This window comes from Varanus komodoensis, unplaced genomic scaffold (genome assembly GCF_004798865.1).
Source record: "Varanus komodoensis strain SLA01 unplaced genomic scaffold, ASM479886v1 scaffold59_1, whole genome shotgun sequence".
In the NCBI taxonomy this organism is placed as follows: Eukaryota; Metazoa; Chordata; class Lepidosauria; order Squamata; family Varanidae; genus Varanus; species Varanus komodoensis.
In genome coordinates this window covers 510616-532789 of record NW_025336221.1, presented here as the reverse complement: position 1 = coordinate 532789, position 22174 = coordinate 510616, and the positions used below count along the sequence as shown (strand labels likewise).

The window sequence follows — 22174 nt, the reverse complement described above, 5'->3', positions numbered from 1 at the left end:
TCCATTTTTTCCTTCTAAAATTCCAAAAAAAAAAAAAATTCACAAGGGGACGCACGTTCGGTCGCAAAGACTGAACAAAATGGCGGACGCTCGCTCTTTATAGGCCACAGGGGGGAGGGGGAGCGGAGCATCCCACCAAAAACCGTTAGCTGGCAATCAGCCGACCAAAGGCACTGCGCAGGCGCAGAACCCATATGTGTGACTGCACAGATGGCCACTTGAAGAACATCAGTTACAAGTAAGCAACCTGCTTTTCCCAGCATTAGGCTCTTTTCCAGTGAGTCCTTCCTTCTCATTAGGTGGCCAAAGTACTTGAGTTTCATCTTCAGGATCTGGCCTTCTAAAGAGCAGTCAGGGTTGATCTCCTCTAGGACTGACTGGTTTGATCGCCTTGCAGTCCAAGGGACTCACAGGAGTCTTCTCCAGCACCACAATTCAAAGGCCTCAATTCTTCAGCACTCAGCCTTCCTTATGGTCCAACTTTCGCAGCCATACATTGCAACTGGGAAAACCATAACCTTGACTATATAAACTTTTGTCGGCAGGGTGATGTCTCTGCTTTTTAGTATGCTGTCTAGATTTACCATAGCTTTCCTCCCAAGGAGCAAGTGTCTTTTAATTTCTTGGCTGCAGTCACTGTCTGTTGTGATCTTGGAGCCCAAGAAAATAAAATCTGTCACTACCTCCATTTCTTCCCCATCTATTTGCCAGGAAGTGCTAGGACCAGATGGCATGATCTTAGTTTTCTTAATGTTGAGTTTCAAGCCAACTTTTGTGCTCTCCTCTTTCACCCACATCAAAATGCTCTTAAGTTCCTCTTAAATACTGTGCTCTTATTTCCTGCCTGATTTGCAGAAATCCAGTAATCCAGAATAGTTTGGTGAGCACACATTGGGAGCCTGGAGTGAACACTGTGCATTGCCCATTTGAGCCTATAAATTCATTAATGTTTGGAAGAAGGCAAGTTGTCAAATATATCCAAAATCTCAAGTGATCCTTACTAGCTCAAACACTCCTTTTGCAGCAAAATCCTTTGGTTTTTTGGGAGTGGGGAGTTAAGGTGTTCCAGGGGTTCCCACATTATTGCAAGACTTAGCCAGCAGCCACCCCCCTGTACAGTAATAACTCCAGCTCTCAATATTTACAAACAGCACCATTGTAGAGTGTCAAATTTGCATAAATTGGGCAGAATTTTTTTAATGAGTGCAGATATTTGCATATAAGATCAACTATTCTTACCATTATTAATGTTATTGTTACTATTATTTTAAAAGATGGGTTACCAGAGGTAGCTGGGGCATCTTGGAGGGACTGTTTATGGTTGGCAAATAGTGATTATGAAAAAGTATCTTTTTTGCCTAATCATATTTATATTTAGATAGAAAAGAGGTAAACAATTCCCGGCATTCTCTAGGTGGCTTTGTTTGCTGGGGAATACTGAGAGTTATAGAACATTTCTCCTGTCGATGCATTGTATTGCTCCCTGATTCTCTTATGAGAAGCCTCAGCTTAAGGAGTCACACTATTTATTGCATTGTATATCAAACCAAGTTTTATTTTACAATGTACATTTTTAATTTTCATTTAGCTATTGAAGAAGGCCTGAATCCCAAATGTAAGTACTCAAACTGCAGTTCACAACATAGTCCAAATATTTTTTTGAGAGGTATTGACCTACTCTAGAAATAGCAGTTTGTGAAGTATAATTTGGTAAATCATTTATAACCATTTGTGTTGGTATGTTTGCTTACCTCAAGCAAATCTTCATCTTTCCTTTTTCTGCGTATGTGTTTAAATTGAATATGCCATTGAGCCAGTGTAGATGTTACATTCATTTTTATAGTAAATAGGGCATAGAAATGATAAAGCCACTTTTATTATGTGTGAAAATCTCAGTAGTGTTTCCACATCATAATATGTAGTCATTAATTAATGCATTGGTCAGTAAACCTAGTATTATTTTTTAAGCCAATCTTACTTGGAAGACAAGTTTTAGCCAAGATTTAAATCAAGGCAAATAGAATCTGATGTTAATGTACAGAACAGACAGTACTTTCTCAAAAAAAACAAAAACAAAAACAAAACAAAACCCAAATTTCTGCATACTTAAAGAGAAATATGATTCATTTAAGTTCAAATGGCTTTACTTAGTATTTATTAAGTAATTAGTATTTATAAAGAGTATTTAAGACTACAATCCTATTGTGTTTGTATCCTTCAACTCCCAACATGCTTCAGCCAACTCCCCCCCCCCCCCCCCGATAAAGTTTCTTTGAAATTCTTAATTACTTGACTTGGTGCTATGTTGCCCTAGCACTCAGTTACCAGTTAGTCAGAGTGAGCTGTCCACAGACCTGTGTGACCTAGTGGTAATCCTCAGTAAGGAAAGCACTTTTATTGCAGAGGAAAGGTGGTAGAACTCTATAAAATAACCTGGGAACAGCACCCTTAAATAGTGCTGCCAATTTGCATTGCAGAGCGATGACAGCAATTATTTGGTTACTCTTGCTAATTTTCTATCCCACCTTCTCTCTTCCCACCTTGTGCTCAATGGTTTGAAAAATCTTTACTGCTTGTCTGAGAGTGAAAAAATATAGGAGGTGTTAACAGCTGCTCAGCGACCCACAGTTGCATGCTAGCGGATAGCATTTTTAACTTTGAGTCCCACGAATTATTCAGCCGAGCTTTAGCTCTCATATTTCCCAAAGATTCTCTGTGACTACTACAATAATACAAAAGGGTTGCTTTTTAGAAAACCAAATGTAGATTCAAATTAAAGCATTGAATGCTGGGACGTATAGTTTTACAACGCTTGCCGCCCAAAGAGCCGCATTGTATACAGGGATATGTAGTTCGAAGGTCCCCGGAACCCTCGCACGTGGACGTTGTATACAACCATCGCGAGAACTTCGGAGCATCAGGCTCCTTCCTAGTCCCAGTCAGAAGCGCGAGGTCTGAGGTGATTATTTTTTCAAACTGACCAATGAGAGTTTTGCTTTGACTCGAATTCACCAATGAGAGAGCGAAGGCGTTGAAAGTTTAAATCACACCTCGCGGGGGCGGAGGGAGCGTAGGAGTCTTAACAGCAGCAGCAACGTGTTTGGGCGCTGGCTGTGCGGGCGGCTTGTTCGTTTCGGAGTCTGGCGCTATAGAGACGGAGCGGCGCTGAGTGCTCTTGCAGGTGGGGGCGCGCTGAAGGCCTGCAGCGGTGGAAAGTGGCGGGGGGGGGGCGTGAGGCGTGTTGACTGTGCTCTGGCGAGGGCTGGTGAAGACTTAAAGGGCTTTCCAGGAAGGTTCAGGTTCTACGCTTTTTTCTTTAATGTCCTTTTCCATGTCCCCTTTTCTCTCCATTTGCTTGCTTGCTTGCTTGCTTCAGAGCCGACTAGTTCAGTGAGCGAGCGAGGCGGTTTGGCAGTGTAGTTTTGTTTCGCAGAAGCGTGGGGGAAGGGAGCTGGAGCGACCAGAAAACTTGATTCGTGGGCGCTTTAAAGGCGGCTGGTGGAAAAGATATGTAAGAAACGGAACGAAAGGGAGGAATCATGCGTGGCTCGCTGCGTTCTTCTTCGGCGTGAAGCGCTATTACCTCGCCGAGCTTCCTAATAAGCAACTTCAGGAAGAGCTGTCGTTTTAACGAGCGTGAATACTGAGAGGCACGAGCATTTAGGCCCCGGGCGCTGAAAAAACGCTCTTTTCGGGTGCGTCGGGATGGACCGTCAAAGCTCCTTGACCGTAGCACGGTTTCTTTGTGTTAAAGTCTCGGTGATTCTTGTGGTCTTTTCTCTCTCAAAGAAAGGAATACTTGAAACTGAGTTACTGCCATAATGCTCCGTCAGTCTTGTCCGATGAAGGAGCATTAAGTCGTTTTGAAGGTTCCCAAGGCTAGGGATACAATTACCTGGGATTTGGAACCTTCCAGTCAGCGGGACTTAGGGTGCAGTGCTGTACAAAATTAGGCAGAAAAAAAGGCCGGCAACTCCTGAAATGCCCCAAGTAGCATAGCTGGTTGGGACATTCTGGGAGTGTAGGCCCCCTTTCTGCCTAAACATGCAAACGTTTGTGCTGTGCATGTCTGGGATTGCTACTTGGCTCCATTCTTTTTATTCTCTCCTTGGGAAATGTTGGCATTTGAGTTAAATGAAAGGCAGTTCCTGTCCTTGAACTGTGAGGTCTTGCTATTGTTATAACTCAGAACCTTAATGACTAACAGTGAAATTTGTTTCTAGATTCAGGAACTTATCCACATCAAGATAACAATGTCTGTCAATGAGAATGCTGGTGGAACAGCTGCCCGTCTGAATAGATTCAAGAATAAGGGAAAGGATTCCAATGTGAGTAACTTACTGGTTGAATGCAACTGCAGTTTTGTCACTTTGCCATCTGTAATTGTCATTTTTGTTTTTCAAATGTGTTTTATCAGGAAATGAGGCGGCGACGGATAGAAGTCAATGTGGAACTGAGGAAAGCCAAAAAAGATGAACAGATGCTTAAAAGGAGAAATGTTGGCACTTTCCCTGATGATGCCACTTCTCCTCTGCAGGAAAACAATAGAAGCAATCAGGTAAGTTCTGTGGAGTTCAGAAGCATTTGGTCTGACTATTCATGTGCCTGGTTAGGCACATGAATAAGTCCATATAACAGGATGTTGCCAGTTGCTGAATCAGATGTTGGGTCCATCTAGCTCTACTCTCCACTGATGGGTAGTGGCATTTCAAGGCAGGAGTCTTTGACACACCTCAGCTTGGAGGTGCTAGGAAATGAATTCAAGATCTTTTGCCTGTGAAATATCTGTTTTACTACTAAGCTAAACTCCCTCTTAAGCAGCACAGGGAAATGCATAGTTTCAGTTTTGGGAGTGTACAGTAGCAAACCTTTGGCCTGTATTTCTTAGAATGTTAAAGATAAAACAAAGTTCAATATTGTCTTTGCTGGAAGCCATTTCATTTTCATCTCCATATAGGCATAACAAAGGAGGTACAGCCCAATATGAAACAGTTGTGTAGATGTGATTGTAGTTCACCAGTGATGTTGATCAAGGATTAGCAATTGTTAAAGAAGCTTAACATAAGTATATATGTCTTCAATTCTCTTATAGGTCACTGTCCACTGGTCCATTGATGACATTGTTAAAGGAATCAATAGCAATAATGCAGAAGTACAGCTGCAAGCTACACAGGCAGCCAGGTAACCCTTCAGAGGCTATACTGTTCCTTGTAAATTGTATGTCATTGAGCTAGTGCCTGAGAGCAAGATACTGAATACAATTTGAGGCTTCATTTAGATCAGTGTGAATACATAGCTAAGAACTTTACAAAATTTTCAGTACTGAAGACAAACTACTTCCTTGTTCCGACATACCTAGTACTTGTTATGTCTTGTCTTCCAACAAAAAGTATGTGTACATTAGAACAAAATGTCTATAATTTAGGTATAGCACAAGACAGAACATACATTGGAGAATGTATAAGTAAATTTCAACTCATTGCCTGCTCATTTCCAAATGCTTAGCATAGGTAATGGTAGCACTGAAAATAACTTTTATTGCTAAAACATCAGCATTATACCCTACTTCACTCTGTGAGATAACGAGAGACTTCATCTTTCCAAAACCACTGTCTGTGAATAATCTGAAGGGCTCACATTTACAGCAGCTCTGCATTTGTTTGCAAGTAGTTTTTGGAAGCTTCAATCCAGGTGTATGTACATCAGAAATGGGTGCACCAATCTTATCTATAATATTGTCATTTGAGTTTTAAGGCTGAAGTCCCATGTGCAGGAGCTGACAGAAGAAAGCATGTTAGCCATCTTTCCTAGATGCAGTGTTTGATGTTGATGCATGCCATGGAACTGAGATTTAAAAACCCAGTCATAGTGGGTAGTGTACTATTTATCTGAAGATTCTGTCTATAACAATACACAAAATTTACTTGTTCTCTCTTTCCTTATAGGAAACTGCTATCCCGAGAAAAGCAGCCTCCAATAGACCAAATAATCAGAGCAGGCTTGATTTCAAAGTTTGTGTCCTTCCTGGGAAATACAGATTGCAGCCCTATTCAGTTTGAATCTGCTTGGGCACTGACCAATATTGCCTCTGGCACATCAGAACAGACGAAAGCTGTAGTAGATGGTGGTGCAATCCCTGCTTTTATTTGTCTGCTGGCTTCTCCCCATAACCACATCAGTGAGCAAGCTGTGTGGGCTTTAGGAAATATTGCAGGTATGCCAATGCAACTGAACTTCATATGGGCACTTACCTCTTGCAAGAAATGGGCATGCAAAGCAAAGAGGTGTAATTGAAACTGGAAACACTACTTGTTCTCTTATGGGCTTTATTTTCCACGGATAACTGCACTGTTGGTAATACTTAAAGGAATGTAATCCTTTACCAATGACCCTGCTTGCTGGGCCCATGTGGTGGGAAGTAGTTCAACACATCTGGAAGGCACCAGGTTGGGGGAGACTTTCCTATATACCAACAGCCACAGCTTTGAGGCCTGAATACAGTATTCTCAGTGTTAAACAAATTTTAAGTTCTGAATTTTGTAGGAGTCTTAAATGTGTGATGACCCATTGTGGTATAGTGGTTAAGAGTGCATGTCTAAGACTCGGGCTGTCTGGCTCCTAATCCCTGCTTGGCCATGCAATGACTTTGGACTGGTTACACACTCTCAACCCAGTATACCTCACAGGGTAGGAGTTGTGGGAATAAAATTGGGAACAGGAGGAAGAGAATTTGTGTGCATTAATGAATGAGCTTATTGTAAGGAAAAAGCAGAATATAAATCTAATGGATAAAATTATGTCAGTCACTGGTACTGAACATGCTCCAAAGGCTCAGGCTGCAGTTGGCAAGCATGTTTCTGTTCTTCAACAGGCTGCTTAACAGCCTGATTCTAAACTGTAGCACCCGAAGATGAGCGGATGGTATGGTTTGACTGGCTATGCTACTTTACATGGCCTGATTCATTTGTGCAGTTGTATTGATGCTGAGAAAGTATCTCCACATGGTGGCATTTGATAGCAATTGTCCATAAATGGTGTGTGGTTTGGCTGAGGGGGGTGCTGGTAGAGACTTTAGTTGTACCATTCAGTTGAACATACACTGGATTGCTGCAACCCTCTTCTTTTCCCAATGCCTGAAGTGGCTTTCCATGACAATTGTTCCATGTTTGCAGTTCTTGAGGGAATACTTTAGTTGTCCTGTTTTAGTATTCCTACCATGAAGTAGAACTGAATTTCCTGGTTTGTGTCTGACAGTCTTACCTCAATCTCTGTCTTCAGGTGACGGTTCTGCCTACAGGGACTTAGTTATTAAATATGGTGCACTTGACCCACTTCTGGCCCTGCTTGCTGTTCCTGATCTCTCTTCTATAGCTGTAAGTCTGTGAGCATTGCTGCAGCAACTGTGACACTAAAATTGCCAGATTAATGCAATAACGGCATTATTAAATCTTTTTCCTGACTTGCTTTCAGGTTGGCTACTTGCGTAATGTAACTTGGACCTTGTCAAACCTTTGTCGTAACAAGAACCCTGCACCACCCATAGAAGCTGTTGAGCAGATCCTTCCTACGTTAGTTCGCCTACTGCATCACCATGACCATGAGGTTTTGGCAGACACATGCTGGGCTATTTCTTACTTGACTGATGGCTCAAACGACAGAATTGAAATAGTAGTAAAATCTGGGCTAGTGCCTCAGCTAGTGAAGCTCCTGGGATGTGGAGAAATTCCAATAATGGTAAGATGGCTACAAACACGAATGTAGGTTAAGCAGTGGTAAAAATCCTTAATGTGAGTGGTTCCAATTGGATCCTAGTTGTAGGCTTTGCATGCATAGCTATATTTAAATAAAAGAGCAGGTTTCCCAGGAAATATGCAGCTTTTGCTGTTGAGTTTTGATGTAATGTTCTCTAGCTAGAAATACTTCTAATATGTTGAAGTAGTGTAAATGATGGTTCCATTATATTGCTAAAGTAATGGAAAATAATTGTGTCCCATCAAGGCAACCTATTTCCCTGTGTACATGTCAGCAGTAACACAGGCATTTTTATGTAGCATTTGGAAATCACCTATCTAAATGTTGCAAAAATAGAGTCCCTGGCCTGAGATTTACGGCCAGATAGATTTAAAAAAAGGAGTTGAGAAGATAAACTGAAGCATTTGAACAGCTGCTCTTTGCTTGCCAGTGAATGAAGTCAGGTGGTCTCTCTTGCCATGATCTTTGTGGAAAGCAGTAGGCGTACCTCCCTGGTGGCTTTTGCTTCCCCTGCCTTGAGCAATTGGCACTTTTTAGCATTCCACTCTTGTCTGTTATAGGAGAAATCTGAAAAAAGCAAACATGTACAATGCTTACTGTATGTTGTGATGGATTCAAGAGAATGGTAGAGGACAGAATGTTACCAAAGAGCAAATGGGAGGAACTGGTTGGAGGGGAAAAGAGACCTGAGTAGAAAACGGGATATCAGAGAATAGTGAATGGTGGTGATAGGACTGAGGAGCTTACTGGGTATATTTATGCCACTTTTCTACAATAAATTGAACTGAGCCACTTAAAATGACTGTTTAAGTTCCTGGAAGATATGAGAAATATAGATACAAGTCTATTAAAATCCAGCAATATTTAATGAGTATTGAACAAAATCAAGGGAAAAAAGCATCCTGATAAAGAGAACCCACAGCACTAGTACTCCAAGGACAAACAGCCATCTGGCTAAATAACATTCAGAGGAGGTCTGTTTTCACCAGATTAGATGTCTCACAGCTGGCTCCTTGATTTCTTTTAGAAGAGCAGCAAAGAAGGCAAAACTTTTTCCCCAATCTTTTGACTGCTAGTGTTGGTCTTATCCTAGCGATGAGTTGTTGTCAATGGGAATCATTTTACATGATATAAGGCATCTTTTTGATTGTCTGTATGCTGGGATTGAAACTGAAACACTGTGTAAAGCAAATGCACTTCAACTGGTCTGGAGCTGGCTTGCTTTCAGCTTTTATTTCATACAGTAATTCATTCAAACTGTTTAGTATTTGCTGCTAAGTAATCTGCTTCTCTTCATCTGTAATTGAGAACTCTGCATTACAGAAGCCTATAAGCCAGCAGCATGCTTACTAAGATCCATGAGAAGAATTTGAAGAAAAGTAGAATATTTTTAACAGGACCAGCTCTGAGTGGATTTGTCTGTGCCCATGATACTTATTCAAAGTACTAATTCACTGAGGAAGGCTTAAGGAGGAATGTGATCCTCTAGGGGAGGAGGATATCTTCTGCTCCTGATAGTTGTAACTGAAACATCCTTTTAATTTTCCTTCTGAGTACTTCTGACATCTTACAATACATGAGCAGTCAGTCCCCTAGTAGAATAGCCAAAGGGTTAACAGAACACATAGGGGTTCACATTGGAGTTTCTTTTGACACTCGCTAGAATGAGATCTATATTCATTGTTTGCAAAAGTGACACTCTAATCTGGGGCAGGTGGATGAGAAGTGCAAATTGATTGTAGCAGTGGCACTCTTGCTGTAATGGCATGAGAGGACTGAGTAAAGCACAGAGCACTTCACTCATGGGATAGTTTCATCAGTATGCGTTATGAAGATGCCGCAAGAGCTTACTCTGTTGAAGCACACTATGGGATAAAAATTTCTGGTACATTTTTGGTCATACCCTTACACCAACTGATCCCCTCATTTTTTTTTTTTTCAGACTCCTTCATTAAGGGCCATAGGAAACATTGTAACAGGAACTGACGAACAAACACAGATTGTTATAGACTCTGGAGCACTTGCTGTCTTTCCGAGCTTGCTTACTCACCACAAAAACAACATCCAGAAAGAAGCAGCTTGGACCATGTCTAACATCACTGCTGGCCGACAGGATCAGATCCAGAAGGTTGTGGATCATGGGCTTGTCCCATACCTTATTGGCATCTTGAAAAAGGTAAAACTCTATATTCTTTGCCTCACTGTGCCATTACTGGTTCAGGTGAAGCTTAGCTGTAAAGTCTTAAGAATTTAAAATAAGAAAAATGGTTAAAAGTTTGCTTGTTGAGATGACCATTTATTCTTCCAAAATTAAATGGTGTTAAGAAATAGCAACAAGCGATCATTTTTGAATTGTCAGTTAAGTAGCAGCAAAACAATTGTTTACTTTAATGTTTTTTAAAGTCACTTCCACTGCTTTAAGAACATGAAGTGTATTGAACCAGGGCCATTTGCAGGAATGACCACTGACCAGTTTTGCTCTGAATACTCCTCAGTAGGGTATAACTCAGTGGACTGAGGAGCATGTCCATTTATTTTAAGTAGCCACATAGCTGAGGATTTTTTTATGTACAAATTGGAACTGAGAATGACAATGTCAGTTGCTTGTATCCTAAGAAACTCAGCACATATCTTACTTACTTGCGTCCAGAAGAAACTAGAAATCTTCACAATATTGTAGAAGAGGCTCTTAGGTGCTTTCAAATTTCTTGCATAAAACTTTCATTTAGAAAGCCCTTTGGAATTTCAGGAATACAGTTATATCACTCAACCATTGCATCCATTTCTCACATGTATGAACTTTCCTGTACTAGGCCTCAGCATCCAGGTCTTTTCCTGGACTGTTTCCAAATTACAAAATTGCTATTTTCCTATCCCTTTACTTTTTTTAAAACAGGGGGATTTCAAATCCCAAAAAGAAGCTGTATGGGCTGTGACCAACTACACAAGTGGTGGAACCATCGGCCAGATCATATACCTTGTTCAGACTGGGGTTTTGGAACCATTGTTGAACCTGCTGATGGTTAAAGATGGCAAAACTGTCCTTGTGATTCTGGATGCCATTACTAACATCTTTATGGTAAGTTGACAGAAAACATGGTCCAAAGATGTCAATTCCAGCTGTGCTTTCAATGCATAATTCTGCTTTAACAATATTGAACCTCACAGCTTTTTATTGGCTGAACTTCAAGTTAAATCATCTGTCTGAAGTCACAGTCAACCTTACCATTTTTCAAAAGGCTGAAATTGCTTTTCAGTCATGACAGTACAAAATCAAATACGGAAGAAGAATATAAAGTTCTTAACTTCAGGTCACAGACAAATATTTCTGGTAATTTGTAAGGATAAAATGTCTTACCCAGTAATCATGTATACATCTGTTTATGGAAGATCACAGGCTGTTTATCTGATGTTATAAAACTAAAAATTAGATTATTTAGAAATGCATTACAAATGTAAAAGAATCCAGAACCTTGTCCCATCTGAAATTTGACCTGTACTGATTTTCAAAGTCTAAGGATGCCAAAGTTCCAGGAGCAGCAATGTGCAATCTAGCTTATTTATTCTATTAGGTTTATATTCTGCTTTTTTCTAAAGAACTCAGAACAGCTTATATCCTCCTGCTCAGAATCTTATCCCCACAACAGCCCTGCGAGGCAGGTTTGGCTGAGAGTGCAACAGGCCCAAAGTCACCTAACCGACTCCATGACTGTGTGGGCGCTAGATTCCAGATTGCAGAACTAGGACTTGGGTGCTCTTAACCACTCTACCACATTGCCTCTTGTGGTTAACAGCACCACCCTGTGCCTATTTACTTAGAAGATAGTGTCAGTAAACTTCCAGGTAAGTGCATACTAGATTACAGCCTAAATCTTGAATCAAGATTGATCTGTGGACCATCTTCTGCAATACTTAATTGGGGCTATTTCTATGAAACCTGTTCCTTAATTTCTTTAGGCAGCTGAGAAAATAAAGGAGACTGAAAAGCTTTGCATCATGATTGAAGAGTGTGGTGGCTTAGACAAAATTGAAGCTCTACAATCCCATGAAAATGAACAGGTGTACAAGGCTGCTGCAAATCTGATTGAGAAGTACTTCTCAGCAGAGGTGAGGAAGTTCAGTGTGTGCAGTAGAGTTCATGGTGCTGTGCAAAAGGCTACAGCTGTACCACACCAAGGTACATGGCATTTGGCTTAATGCCTGCTGTGCACATACATGCGCACAAAGTAGGAGATCACCGAGACGTCTGTGTTGGTCTTGCTGTCTGTTGAATGTGGTACTACAAAAAACTATTGGGATACAAATGGATGGCATGTACCCTCATTGTGCAACTTTAAGGCAGAACTTTAAAAACATTGACACAATTTGTTAGTGCAAGTTACCAAACAGGCATTTACTCTTCAGTCTCAACAGTGCAATGGGTTGCAACTACAGGGTTTCAGCATTGTAATTATAGCTTTTTTTTCAATCATTACTATTTGTACAGGAAGAAGATGAGAATGTTGTTCCAGAATCTAGTGCTGATGCATACACCTTCCAGATTCAGGAAAGTAGTGATGGTTTCAACTTCTGAACTTTATGTCAAAGCATTCAACCTGTCTTCCCTGTCTGTCCTTTTATACTGCCCTTTTCTATGTGAAATGTGAAGTAGCACTTTGTTGCAACTGAAACTACTTGAACAGTTCACAGGCAGAGTACATACCCTGTGAACTAGATGTCTTCCTTTGCCTGTGCTTTTTGTCTTTGTTTTATATACCTGTAATTCTGTATCTCTGAATGGTCTGTAAGTCAACTTAAATTAGATTTAGGCTGTCTGTTATATCTGAAAGACTGAAACAGAACATGGGCTATTAATCTTTTGATAACTGCCTGATGAACATTCATAATGGCTTCCAGAGCTGAAGCTATGTAGCATAACAACCTTTGGCCACCCAAAGGAGTTCCTGCCACTAAGAGCTCACTTTGCATTCATGGTAAAGACTCAATTATTTTAAAGAATACTTGTTCAAACTTAATAAACTGGTATCTAAATATAACCTAAATTGTAATGTCATCCCTGGAGATAATTAGGCTTTCTAATTTGAAAAACTGGATTGTTTGAAACAATGCGGTTCTTGATCTTACAACCACAGCTATATGCAGTGTTTTGCAGAATTATTCACCCCACTGACTTCAACATGTTGAGTTATAAACTGGAGTTGAAATGGATTTAATTCACATTGTTATCACTTGATGTAGAAAAAGTATTTAACACAAGTTGCAAAATTTTTATTGTACAGTTTTCATTTAATTGTATGCTGCTTGTTTGTGTAAATATACACCATGCTCCTTGGGCAGAAGCACATTTGGCAGCAATTACACCTGCAACTTGTCTTGGGTAAGTCTCTGCATTGGGATTCTGCCATGTTCCTATTCCTGACAAAATTGCTCCAGCTGTGGCAGATTGGATGGGGTTGGGATCATTGATGAACAGTAACTTTCAAGTCTTGTCACTGATTTTCAATTGGATTGAGGCATCATTAGGCCTGAACCTGGGAACATCTTTCCCAGATGTATTGTCACCTGTTTGCAAAGTAATGGTGGACGTGCCTTTTCTTAAAGGAAGCTTCTCTCAACTGTTCCTCTGCACAACCAGCAAGCAACCACTAATCAACTTCCACAGCATGAGATCTACTGGTCCATCAGTTTATGCTATCTATATCCCACCTGCACCACAATTAAGAAGTCAAGGTATCTGGTCTACATACAGCTTTAGGGCTCAGAGCACCAAGGTTGATGTCATCAGGTGGGCAACATCCTGTAGTTCATCTAATGGAGCTAGCGCTAATCACGATGACTGAGGAAAGGGTCCATTCAATACTGTAAGGGGAAAAGCTGGGATCTACTGAACAAGGTAGTTCTATCCTTGCCCTGGTGGGGCCTTAGAGTTAATCAATTAGGACAGGGGGCCTGGGCATCTACTCCTGCATGGACTTGGGGTTCAGTGAGGGCAGAAGCCCATTGTTCACGATCCCTGTCAAGAATATCAGGTCTGCAGGCTCCTGGGCATCGAGTGTCACGGTGTCCTGGATGAGGCATCGCATGGTGGTGGCGGCAATCTCTCAGTGAGACAGCTGATCCTGTAAGAAATGTACAGGTTGCACATCCTGTTGCCTAGTAGCAAAGACATTGTCCACCTCAGACTGGGTGGGTGTCTTGCGCAGGTACTCATGTCAGTTCATCACTTCCACAGTGTTGCTGATCTTTTCACAGATTTTCTTACCTACCTCATGGCTGATCATCTACTCCGTAGGCTTATCACATTCAGTTTGCCCATCCATACTTCCTAGGGGATGCACTCATCCGAGAAGGGTCACCATGATTTGTTCTTCCCATTAAGTGTAAGATTTGTCTCTGGGTAAATCTGGTCAGGATCAGAACCTGAATTGCAGGAGGGCTGCCTCCATGCTTAGATTCATTGAAATCAATGGGAATAAGTAAGTCTCCAATTTCAATGGGCTTTTTAACAACAGTGAAGCCTGGATCCAACCCAGTATATGGGGTTTTTATTGTGTGATTCCAAACCTATCACACTGAATAGTTAGGACTTGTGTCCTAAATCCTCATAAAAATAGTACTGCAACTTTAGGGATATGCAGTTTATTTTTAAAGCCTCATACACTGTCCTGCGATCAATGATCACAACATAAAATACAATCTAACAGTTAAGATATACACAATGTCTTAGTAAACAAAAATGATTTAGCTTGGACATGAAAGATTTTAATGCAGATACCGGGTGAGCCACTTTTGGGAGGGTATTTCATAACTGAAATGCCATTGCTAACACTCCAGTCATCCTTTATTATCACATGTCATACTACAAACACCATCACTATAACTCATGCTCTATCACAAAGCACTTGTTTAGAAGCAGGTCACATACAGCTGTACAGATGAAGAAATAACGGCAACCACCCAGGGATGGAAATAATCAAGCAATAACCAATCTCAATTGGTAGAAAGATACAATACCACTGGTTAACCTCAGCAAATTCACCATTATACAGGTCTTTCAAAAACTGCTTGTTATACTCCTAGCATGCTTAAATAGCAACCACAAATAATTTTGTCACTTGTACAAGCTATGGGATGTCATCCTGCTCCAAGCCCAGAATCCACATGATGTTCCAAAATGGTCAAGATTGTTGAGGTCGAATGGGAAGGCAAAGCTTTCTTGGCTAGATTTGCTGGTCATTTTTTTTTTGGATTTACTTGATGAAGCCCATAGTATTTGTCTATATAGCTATATAAAGGTCAGTTCCTAGTTCCACAATGGTCAAGAAACAACCGTGGAAAGTGTCATCCAGATAGGGATAGGTGTCTCTGAGTGAGTGGGGTTTTATGAGCACAAGCCCGTGCTAACCCATGGTGTCACCAAGTAGTTCCCTCTACTTTCATTCATATACTGAATGACACTCCTGTGAGAAAAAGTAAAACACTGCACAAAGTAATAGCATTACAATGGAGCAAAATCTGCCCTTTAATGCAATCACTGAGGCTATAACAATACCCATACCTGAAATTTGGAAATAATCCCCACTGAAAGCAATGGGGATTATTCACTTCTGAACAGCTATTTATAGGATTGCACTGTAAGTAAGCAAGTATCCCACTGAGAACCTCCCCTCACACTGGGTTTGCCTGAGGGGATGGCTCTTGCCAAATAATAATCTGCTCTGGAATCTTCCTGATAGAGCTCCATGCATGCATGTAGAGGCCCATATGTGTGATGCACAGAGACCAAGAAGAACACACTGATAGCAATTCTTAAAGTGCAAGGTGTGTCTGTGTGGTGGGTGCACAGCCATGCATTGCCTCCTCCAGGAACCTTCGCAATAGACAAATGTTCTCTCCACAATATCCAAGTCATCACAACAGGGGCTGTTTAAAACAATTATATATTCCAGAAGCCTTCACCTAATAGAATGAAACAAAATACAAAATATAATGCAATCACTCATGTGGCAAACCAGCAACAGAATCATCATAGAAGAGGAAAGATTTCATTAAAAGCAACAGAAACAACACCTTTCAAACACATCAAAAGGCATGTGGTGATTGAGCATGGATCCTCCTGCTGCAGAAGCTGCTTCCCAGTTCAGGTCCTGCAACTGGCAAGGTTCTCTCTTTTGTTCTGCCTGTTGCATATGTGTAGGATTGTGCACGAAGGGCACAATCCTACGCATATTTGGATGAAAAAGGCCTACAATTCTTAACATACACATGATCAAAGTTTGTAAGGTTTTTTGACTAAACATTGCACCTTGATGTGACATGTAAGAGGAATGAAATTCTTGGGCAGGTTTCCATAGGAAGAGGGGCTTCCCTCTCCCCATTCTTCGATAAAGCCCAGCTCTGTGGAGCACATGGCTGATAGCTTTCCCATCGTGGCTTTGCCCATTTCAGCTATGGATCTCTCCATCCCCTTGAGAATTACCATTGGCCTCCTAGTTGCTTCTCCAGCAAAGGCCTTCATCACCTCACTGAGGTTTGGTGGATGCTCTTCTCTAGGCAAAGTTCCAATTGAGCCATATTTTTCCATTTTTGTAATAATGGTTTTAACAGTGTTCCAGGGGATGTTCATAGCTTGGGATTTGTTTTATCTTACTCAGATCTGACTGGTACTGCTACACAATTTTATCCTGGGATTGTTTAAATATCAATCAATCAATTAATTAAATTTCTATCCAGGCTGTTAGTGCAAATTGCTCCCGTAATAGCTTTTCATCTTCATGGTGTGTCTAACAAATTCTGGGGTCCTCCAGCAACAGGTGTATTTAATCTGAAATTGTTGCACATAGCGGAATTACAGTACATGACTTTGAAGGCCATACATTGCACTAGAGCTTATATTAGCATGTCACAGCAAAGGGCACCACATTTTATCAGTTTGTTTTTGTTGGCTTTTGTGCTATGATAAAAATATTGTGTAGTGCCACAGTATCAAGCCTCATGAGTACACCACATGATAACAGTGCCTATTAATCCCCCTTCAAGGTCAGGCTGTAACGCAAGAAAGTGGAAAAGGCAAAATGGGGAGAGAACTTCTGGAAGGCTTAGAGCTTGCAGTGAATTTTATTGCAGAATCTTCCCGTTAACCCACGGATGACTTTTTGGAAGCTCTCCACTAGTAAAACTGAAAGTGACTTGAGGTGGGGAGGAAGATGAGAAATCCAAACTGGAAACAGCAAACTCCCTGAAACAAATACTTTGGAAACAAATGCTGGAAGCAGGAGTCTCCTGGTGTGCTGGTATTACAAACTGTTGGGATTAAGGGGTGAAAGACGGACAATTGAAACCTTTTATTTAAACAAAATATGGCCGAATTCAATCCATTCACACATTTTCACACCTGCTCCTTCTGTGGTAATGTCTGAGTAACAGAAGCTGATGGGCAGCCCTCAGCACGCTCTCAGAAGCTACAGATGTGCTAGCGCCTCCTTGCATGTCCATCTCAGTCTTACTTTTCACGATGTGAAAAAGCATGTCTTTTGACTTAACCTGTCTGTGCACTAGCTGTGCTAATTCCGTCTAAGCAATTCCTAGTTCTGATGCAAAAGGAATCACATTTTCTCCCAAAGCTCTGACTGGCACCACCTGCTGGTGACATGTGGCTCTTGCCAGCTTCTCACATACACTCATCCTTGTTCATTTGCTGACTTCCCCTTTTGAACCTTTGGAATCCTTTCACTTAAAGGAAGTGTTATTGTTTGAGACTTACTGCCCACTTCCTTCTTCCCAAAGTCTTCTGAAAGGGCTCTGTTCAGTCAAGAGGGGTACTTGGTTTGTATTTTCCTTAGGCAGAAATTGTCTTGCTTAAAGCAAGGAGAGGCTCGGGAGAGTCTATTTATTTATTTATTTATTTACTTATTTTTATTTAAAAATTTCTATGCCGCCCCATTCGCCGAAGCCTCGGGGCGGCTTACAAAACATCAGTTAAAATATAAAACACTAAAAATATAAAACACATTAACATTATAAAATAAGTCACCCTGGCTGAAGAATTAAGCCAATAATATTAGCAATTAAAATGACATTTGAATAAAAAGGTCTTCACCTGGCGCCGAAAAACAAATAACGACGGCGCCAGGCGGACCTCTCTGGGGAGCGCATTCCATAGATTGGGCGCCACCGCTGAGAAAGCCCTCTGAGTACTCACCCTCCTAATTTCCTTCACGGAGGGTTCCCAGAGAAGGGCCTCTCCCGCAGATCTCAGGGGGCGGGCGGGCGTATATGGACGTAAGTGCTCCTTCAGGTAGCCAGGACCCAAGCCGTTTAGGGCTTTATAGGTCATCACCAACACCTTGAATTGGGCCCGGACTTCAATGGGAAGCCAGTGAAGCTGACGGAGGACTGGAGTCATGTGAGCATAACGCCCCGTCCCCGTCAGCAGCTTGGCAGCTCTATTTTGAACCAATTGAAGTATCTGGACCGTCTTCAGGGGTAGCCCCACGTAGAGTGCATTACAGAAGTCAAGGTGGGAAGTCACCAAAGCGTGCGTCACTATCACCAGGCAGTCGTACTCCAGGTAGGGGCGCAGCTGATGGATCAGCCGAAGCTGAAAGAAAGCGCTCCTCGCCACCACTGTCACCTGAGCTTCCAGTGAAAGCTCTGGGTCGAGGAGCACTCCCAAGCTGCGGACCTTGTCCCTAAGAGGGAGTGCAACCCCATTCAGGACTAGGTTCAATTCACCCTCTCGGAAGCCCGATCCGCCAACCAACAGGACCTCCGTCTTGTCTGGATTGAGCTTCAGTTTATTGGCCCTCATCCAGCCCATTACCTTGGCCAGGCACTGGTTCAGCACAGCCACTGCCTCACCTGGATTGGTGGAAAATGAGAGGTAGAGCTGGGTATCATCAGCGTACTGATGATTCCGCAGCCCACACCTCCTGATGACCTCTCCCAGCAGTTTCATGTAGATATTAAACAGCAAAGGGGACAAAATGGACCCCTGCGGTACTCCATGGCATAGCTGCCATGGTGCAGAGACATAGTCCCCCAGCACCACCTTCTGGAATCGACCGTTGAGATAGGAGCGGAACCACTGCAAAGCAGCGCCTCCGACCCCCAATCCCGCTAGCCTATCCAGAAGGATACCATGGTCGATGGTATCGAAAGCCGCTGAGAGGTCCAGGAGAACCAACAGGGACGCACTCCCCCTGTCCTTCCCCCTGCACAGGTCATCGTACAGGGCGACCAAGGCAGATTCAGTACCGTACCTGGGTCTGAAGCCGGACTGAAATGGGTCCAGATAATCCATTTCATCCAAGAGAGCTTGGAGTTGTCGCACCACCACCCGCTCCAACACCTTGCCCAGAAACGGGAGGTTGGCCGCTGGTCTATAATTAGTGGCCATCTCTGGATCCAGTGACACCTTCTTCAGGACCGGTCGGACTACCGCCTCCTTTAAAGGGGCAGGTACCCGACCCTCCCTCAGAGAGGCGTTAACCACTTCCGAGATCCAGATCCCAATCCGTGCTTTCTTAACTAGGCCCCTCTGGATGTGCTAGATTTTGGCCCAGTGTGCACCATCACCACCGTTTAAACAAAGTGTGGTGGTTTAAGCCCTGGTATGTGGTAGACACCATTTGTGAGCCGCCCCGAGGCTTCGTTGCGATGGGGGCAGCATAAAAATGGTTTAGATAAATAAATAAATACTGAATTACCCACCTAAATGTGGCTTGTGTCTTGAGTGGCTTGGAAGGAAAAACAACCTTCAAACAGCCCATGGGCTTTTGTTGAATTATTTGAGGTGTGCTCTGGAGGGCACTTAGGCAAATGGTTTCTGGCATGCACTGGGTAAATTCCTTAATGCTCAAGGAGGCACACATACTATTTTAACTGGAAAAGTCAGATTCTTAGCTGGTGTGGTTGTTTGGCTTGCAGACTTTCAGATTCTTGAATATATGTCCTAGTGCCTGGTTTTAGCCACTGGATTGGTGGGTAACTTTTTTGTGGCTGAGGGCTGTTTTCCCTCTTGGGAAAGTAGTCTGATGCTTTAACTTCTGGTGAGTGGTACCAACTACAGAAGCGGATGGGAAATCCAGTTCGTTGCTATCATGAGCACCACACGTCAGCCTCTGCAGTGCCTGTGTGGCCGTGCTGCTTGCCGATGACGCCGCGTGCCTGCCCATCCGTTCGTTTGGCTCCTGCTGTCTTTCTAGAACAGCAGAAGTGCCAAGCAGGTGCTCAGCTGGGGCCAACCACAACATCTAGCAGCTCACTGGGATGAACAGCCAGTGTGGTGCAGTGCTTAAGGGTGCTGGACTCGGACTCAGGAGATCTGGGTTCCAGGCCCCCTTCAGCCATGGAGCCAGCTGGGTGATTTTGGGCCAGTCAGACTAAGCCCAACTTACCTCACAGGTTGCTGTTGTGAGGATAAGAAGGGGAGGAGGAGGAAAATTAGGTAAGCTGCCTTGAGTTGCTTGAAAGGAAAAGATACAGGATATAAATACATAAAATGCTGGCCCTCTTTTTGTTCTGACAATTTCTGATGAGGGTGGAGGAAGTGCCAACAGCATATTTTATTATGATTATGACATTATTGTCCCACTTTTATTGCTCCTGCAAAGAAACTCAGTGGTTTACAAGGTTCTCCTCTAGTTCATTCTTATACTGAACCTGTGAATTTGATCAGGCTGAGAGTCTGACTGATTCAGAACCAGCCAGTGAGCTCCATGGCTGAGTGAGGATTGGAACCCAGATCTCCCAAGTCCCAGTCCAACACTAATCACTACACTGTCTACGTTTGGTGGCGGGCTGTGTGTAGACCTTCCCAAAGGCCATATTTGTCTTTGTTTCCTGACCGTAGGCCTATATTCAAACAATCGTCACATGGACAGATGCACTGGTTTATCAACCAAGCCTTCTTTCTATAGGTTTAGATTTCCCTCCTAGAATAACTTGATGTAGGACCGTACTGCAAAATGCTAGCACGTTGGTAACTGACATCAATTGTCCAGGAAATACTCTGCATAGTTGCTTACCCTAGAGAATAAAAGGCCGGTATATTAGAATGTATTACTCTTCCCTTAAAGAGAGAGAGACTCCAAGGCTTATAGCCGTGCTGTTTACTTCGACTGCTCTTTTCAAAAGAAACCCTCCCTTTCTTAGAGAGTGGCTGGATGAGTATCTCCTGTTCTTTATGCCTCTTGTGATGAACTGGTTGCTATTAGTGCACAATCAGTGCCTAGCAAACCTGAAGAACATTCTTTTCCCCCATCGTCTCATGCATGTTTGCACAGTAAGGGCAAAAGAGAATGGAAAAGAGTAAATGGAAGAATAAAATGGCACTCCAAGGGTTCTTTATGGAGCATCTACCAAGGTGTAATCATGACTATGTGCTGAGTAGTGGGCCTAGCAGCCTTTGGATGATATGGCAACTGTGTATTTAAAGCGTTTGTCTGGGCCTCAGTAACCCAGTTGGAAAACAATTATTTCAGGGTTGGGGAACTTGTGGCCTTCTAGAGGTTAGGCTGCAGTCCTCCTCAGTCCCAGCCGCTCTAGCCAGTGCTCTGTTTTGATGGCTGAAACCTGGAGGGCCACCATTTCTTCACCCCGGTTCTGGGCATGCATGCATCCAGCAGGGAAGCTTTTACGGGCTGAGTTAGCACTTACTGCAAAAGTCCATTAATGCAGATGAGCAAGTGAGCCTTGGGGTTCTGCATCTTGCCTGATAAGCAGCCAGAACAACTCGTGCTTTCCTGTCCGTGGAGCCACACTGTGATCCAATGGAAAGCAGCAGAAGGCAGGGCTCCACGTCTTCCGTCCTGCTGTGGAAAGGAGCCGTCCAGCAGCAGCCCGTTGTGATGCCCCGTGAAAGAAAAAGTCCTGCCGGATTTCCCTCTTCTGCAGAACCTTTAAAGGCAGAGGAGCCCTGTTCCATCAGGTCAGCCAAACTGCAAGCACAAGAAACATTACTTTCAAAAACGAGACAAAACAAATCAATACAACAACTTTGGTGCTTATTTCTTCGGAATTTTGGCATGTCAAAGAACGCTTGTTCTTAAATTTCTGTTGCTGAAGCAGCATCTTGTAAGCCTGCATCACTTCCTACGACGGATAAGCTTGCCCAGTCGAGAGCCCTCCAACTATGTTGGACTGCAACTCCCATCATTCCCAGTTATCTGACCTAGGGTCTAACTTGAGGTAGATGCATATTACACAATCCCTATTCAGTCATAGCAATGTTTAATATTCATTTTGTGTCACTAGGGGGTGGCATAATCAACCCTAAATATTACTTCAGTATTACTAACAGAGCTTCATGTTTGTTCTCTAGAAAGGCAGAGATGGGTGCACTATAGCAAGCTCACAACAAGGACCCAGTGGACTGAAGGTGTGTGTGTGTGTGTGTGTGTGTGTGTGTGTGTGTGTGTGT

General features: G+C 42.6%; 1 protein-coding gene across 2 annotated transcripts; it reads left to right on the top strand.

Annotated features, from left to right (window-relative positions):
• Window positions 1-3076: 3076 nt before the first annotated feature.
• KPNA2 (karyopherin subunit alpha 2) lies at window positions 3077-12788 on the top strand. 2 transcript variants are annotated; one of them, XM_044449577.1, is made up of 11 exons: window positions 3077-3181; window positions 4224-4328; window positions 4418-4558; window positions 5093-5181; window positions 5946-6214; window positions 7279-7373; window positions 7471-7734; window positions 9695-9928; window positions 10649-10831; window positions 11710-11859; window positions 12239-12788. In XM_044449577.1, exons 2-11 carry the CDS (start codon window positions 4254-4256, stop codon window positions 12323-12325), a joined length of 1587 nt encoding a protein of 528 aa, XP_044305512.1. In that variant the 5' UTR covers window positions 3077-3181; window positions 4224-4253; the 3' UTR covers window positions 12326-12788. The 2 variants fall into 2 exon arrangements, with proteins under 2 accessions (XP_044305512.1, XP_044305513.1); XM_044449578.1 differs by lacking the exon at window positions 11710-11859 and having other exon boundaries at window positions 3111-3181.
• The last annotated feature ends 9386 nt before the right edge of the window (window positions 12789-22174 follow it).

Excerpts from the sequence above, each read along its gene's own strand:
- KPNA2 (XM_044449577.1), top strand. The coding sequence starts at position 4,254 with ATGTCTGTCAATGAGAATGCTGGTGGAACAGCTGCCCGTCTGAATAGA. Across the intron at positions 5,182-5,945 it reads CAAGCTACACAGGCAGCCAG|GAAACTGCTATCCCGAGAAA; the intron begins GTAACCCTTCAG and ends CTTTCCTTATAG. Across the intron at positions 9,929-10,648 it reads TTATTGGCATCTTGAAAAAG|GGGGATTTCAAATCCCAAAA; the intron begins GTAAAACTCTAT and ends TTTTTAAAACAG.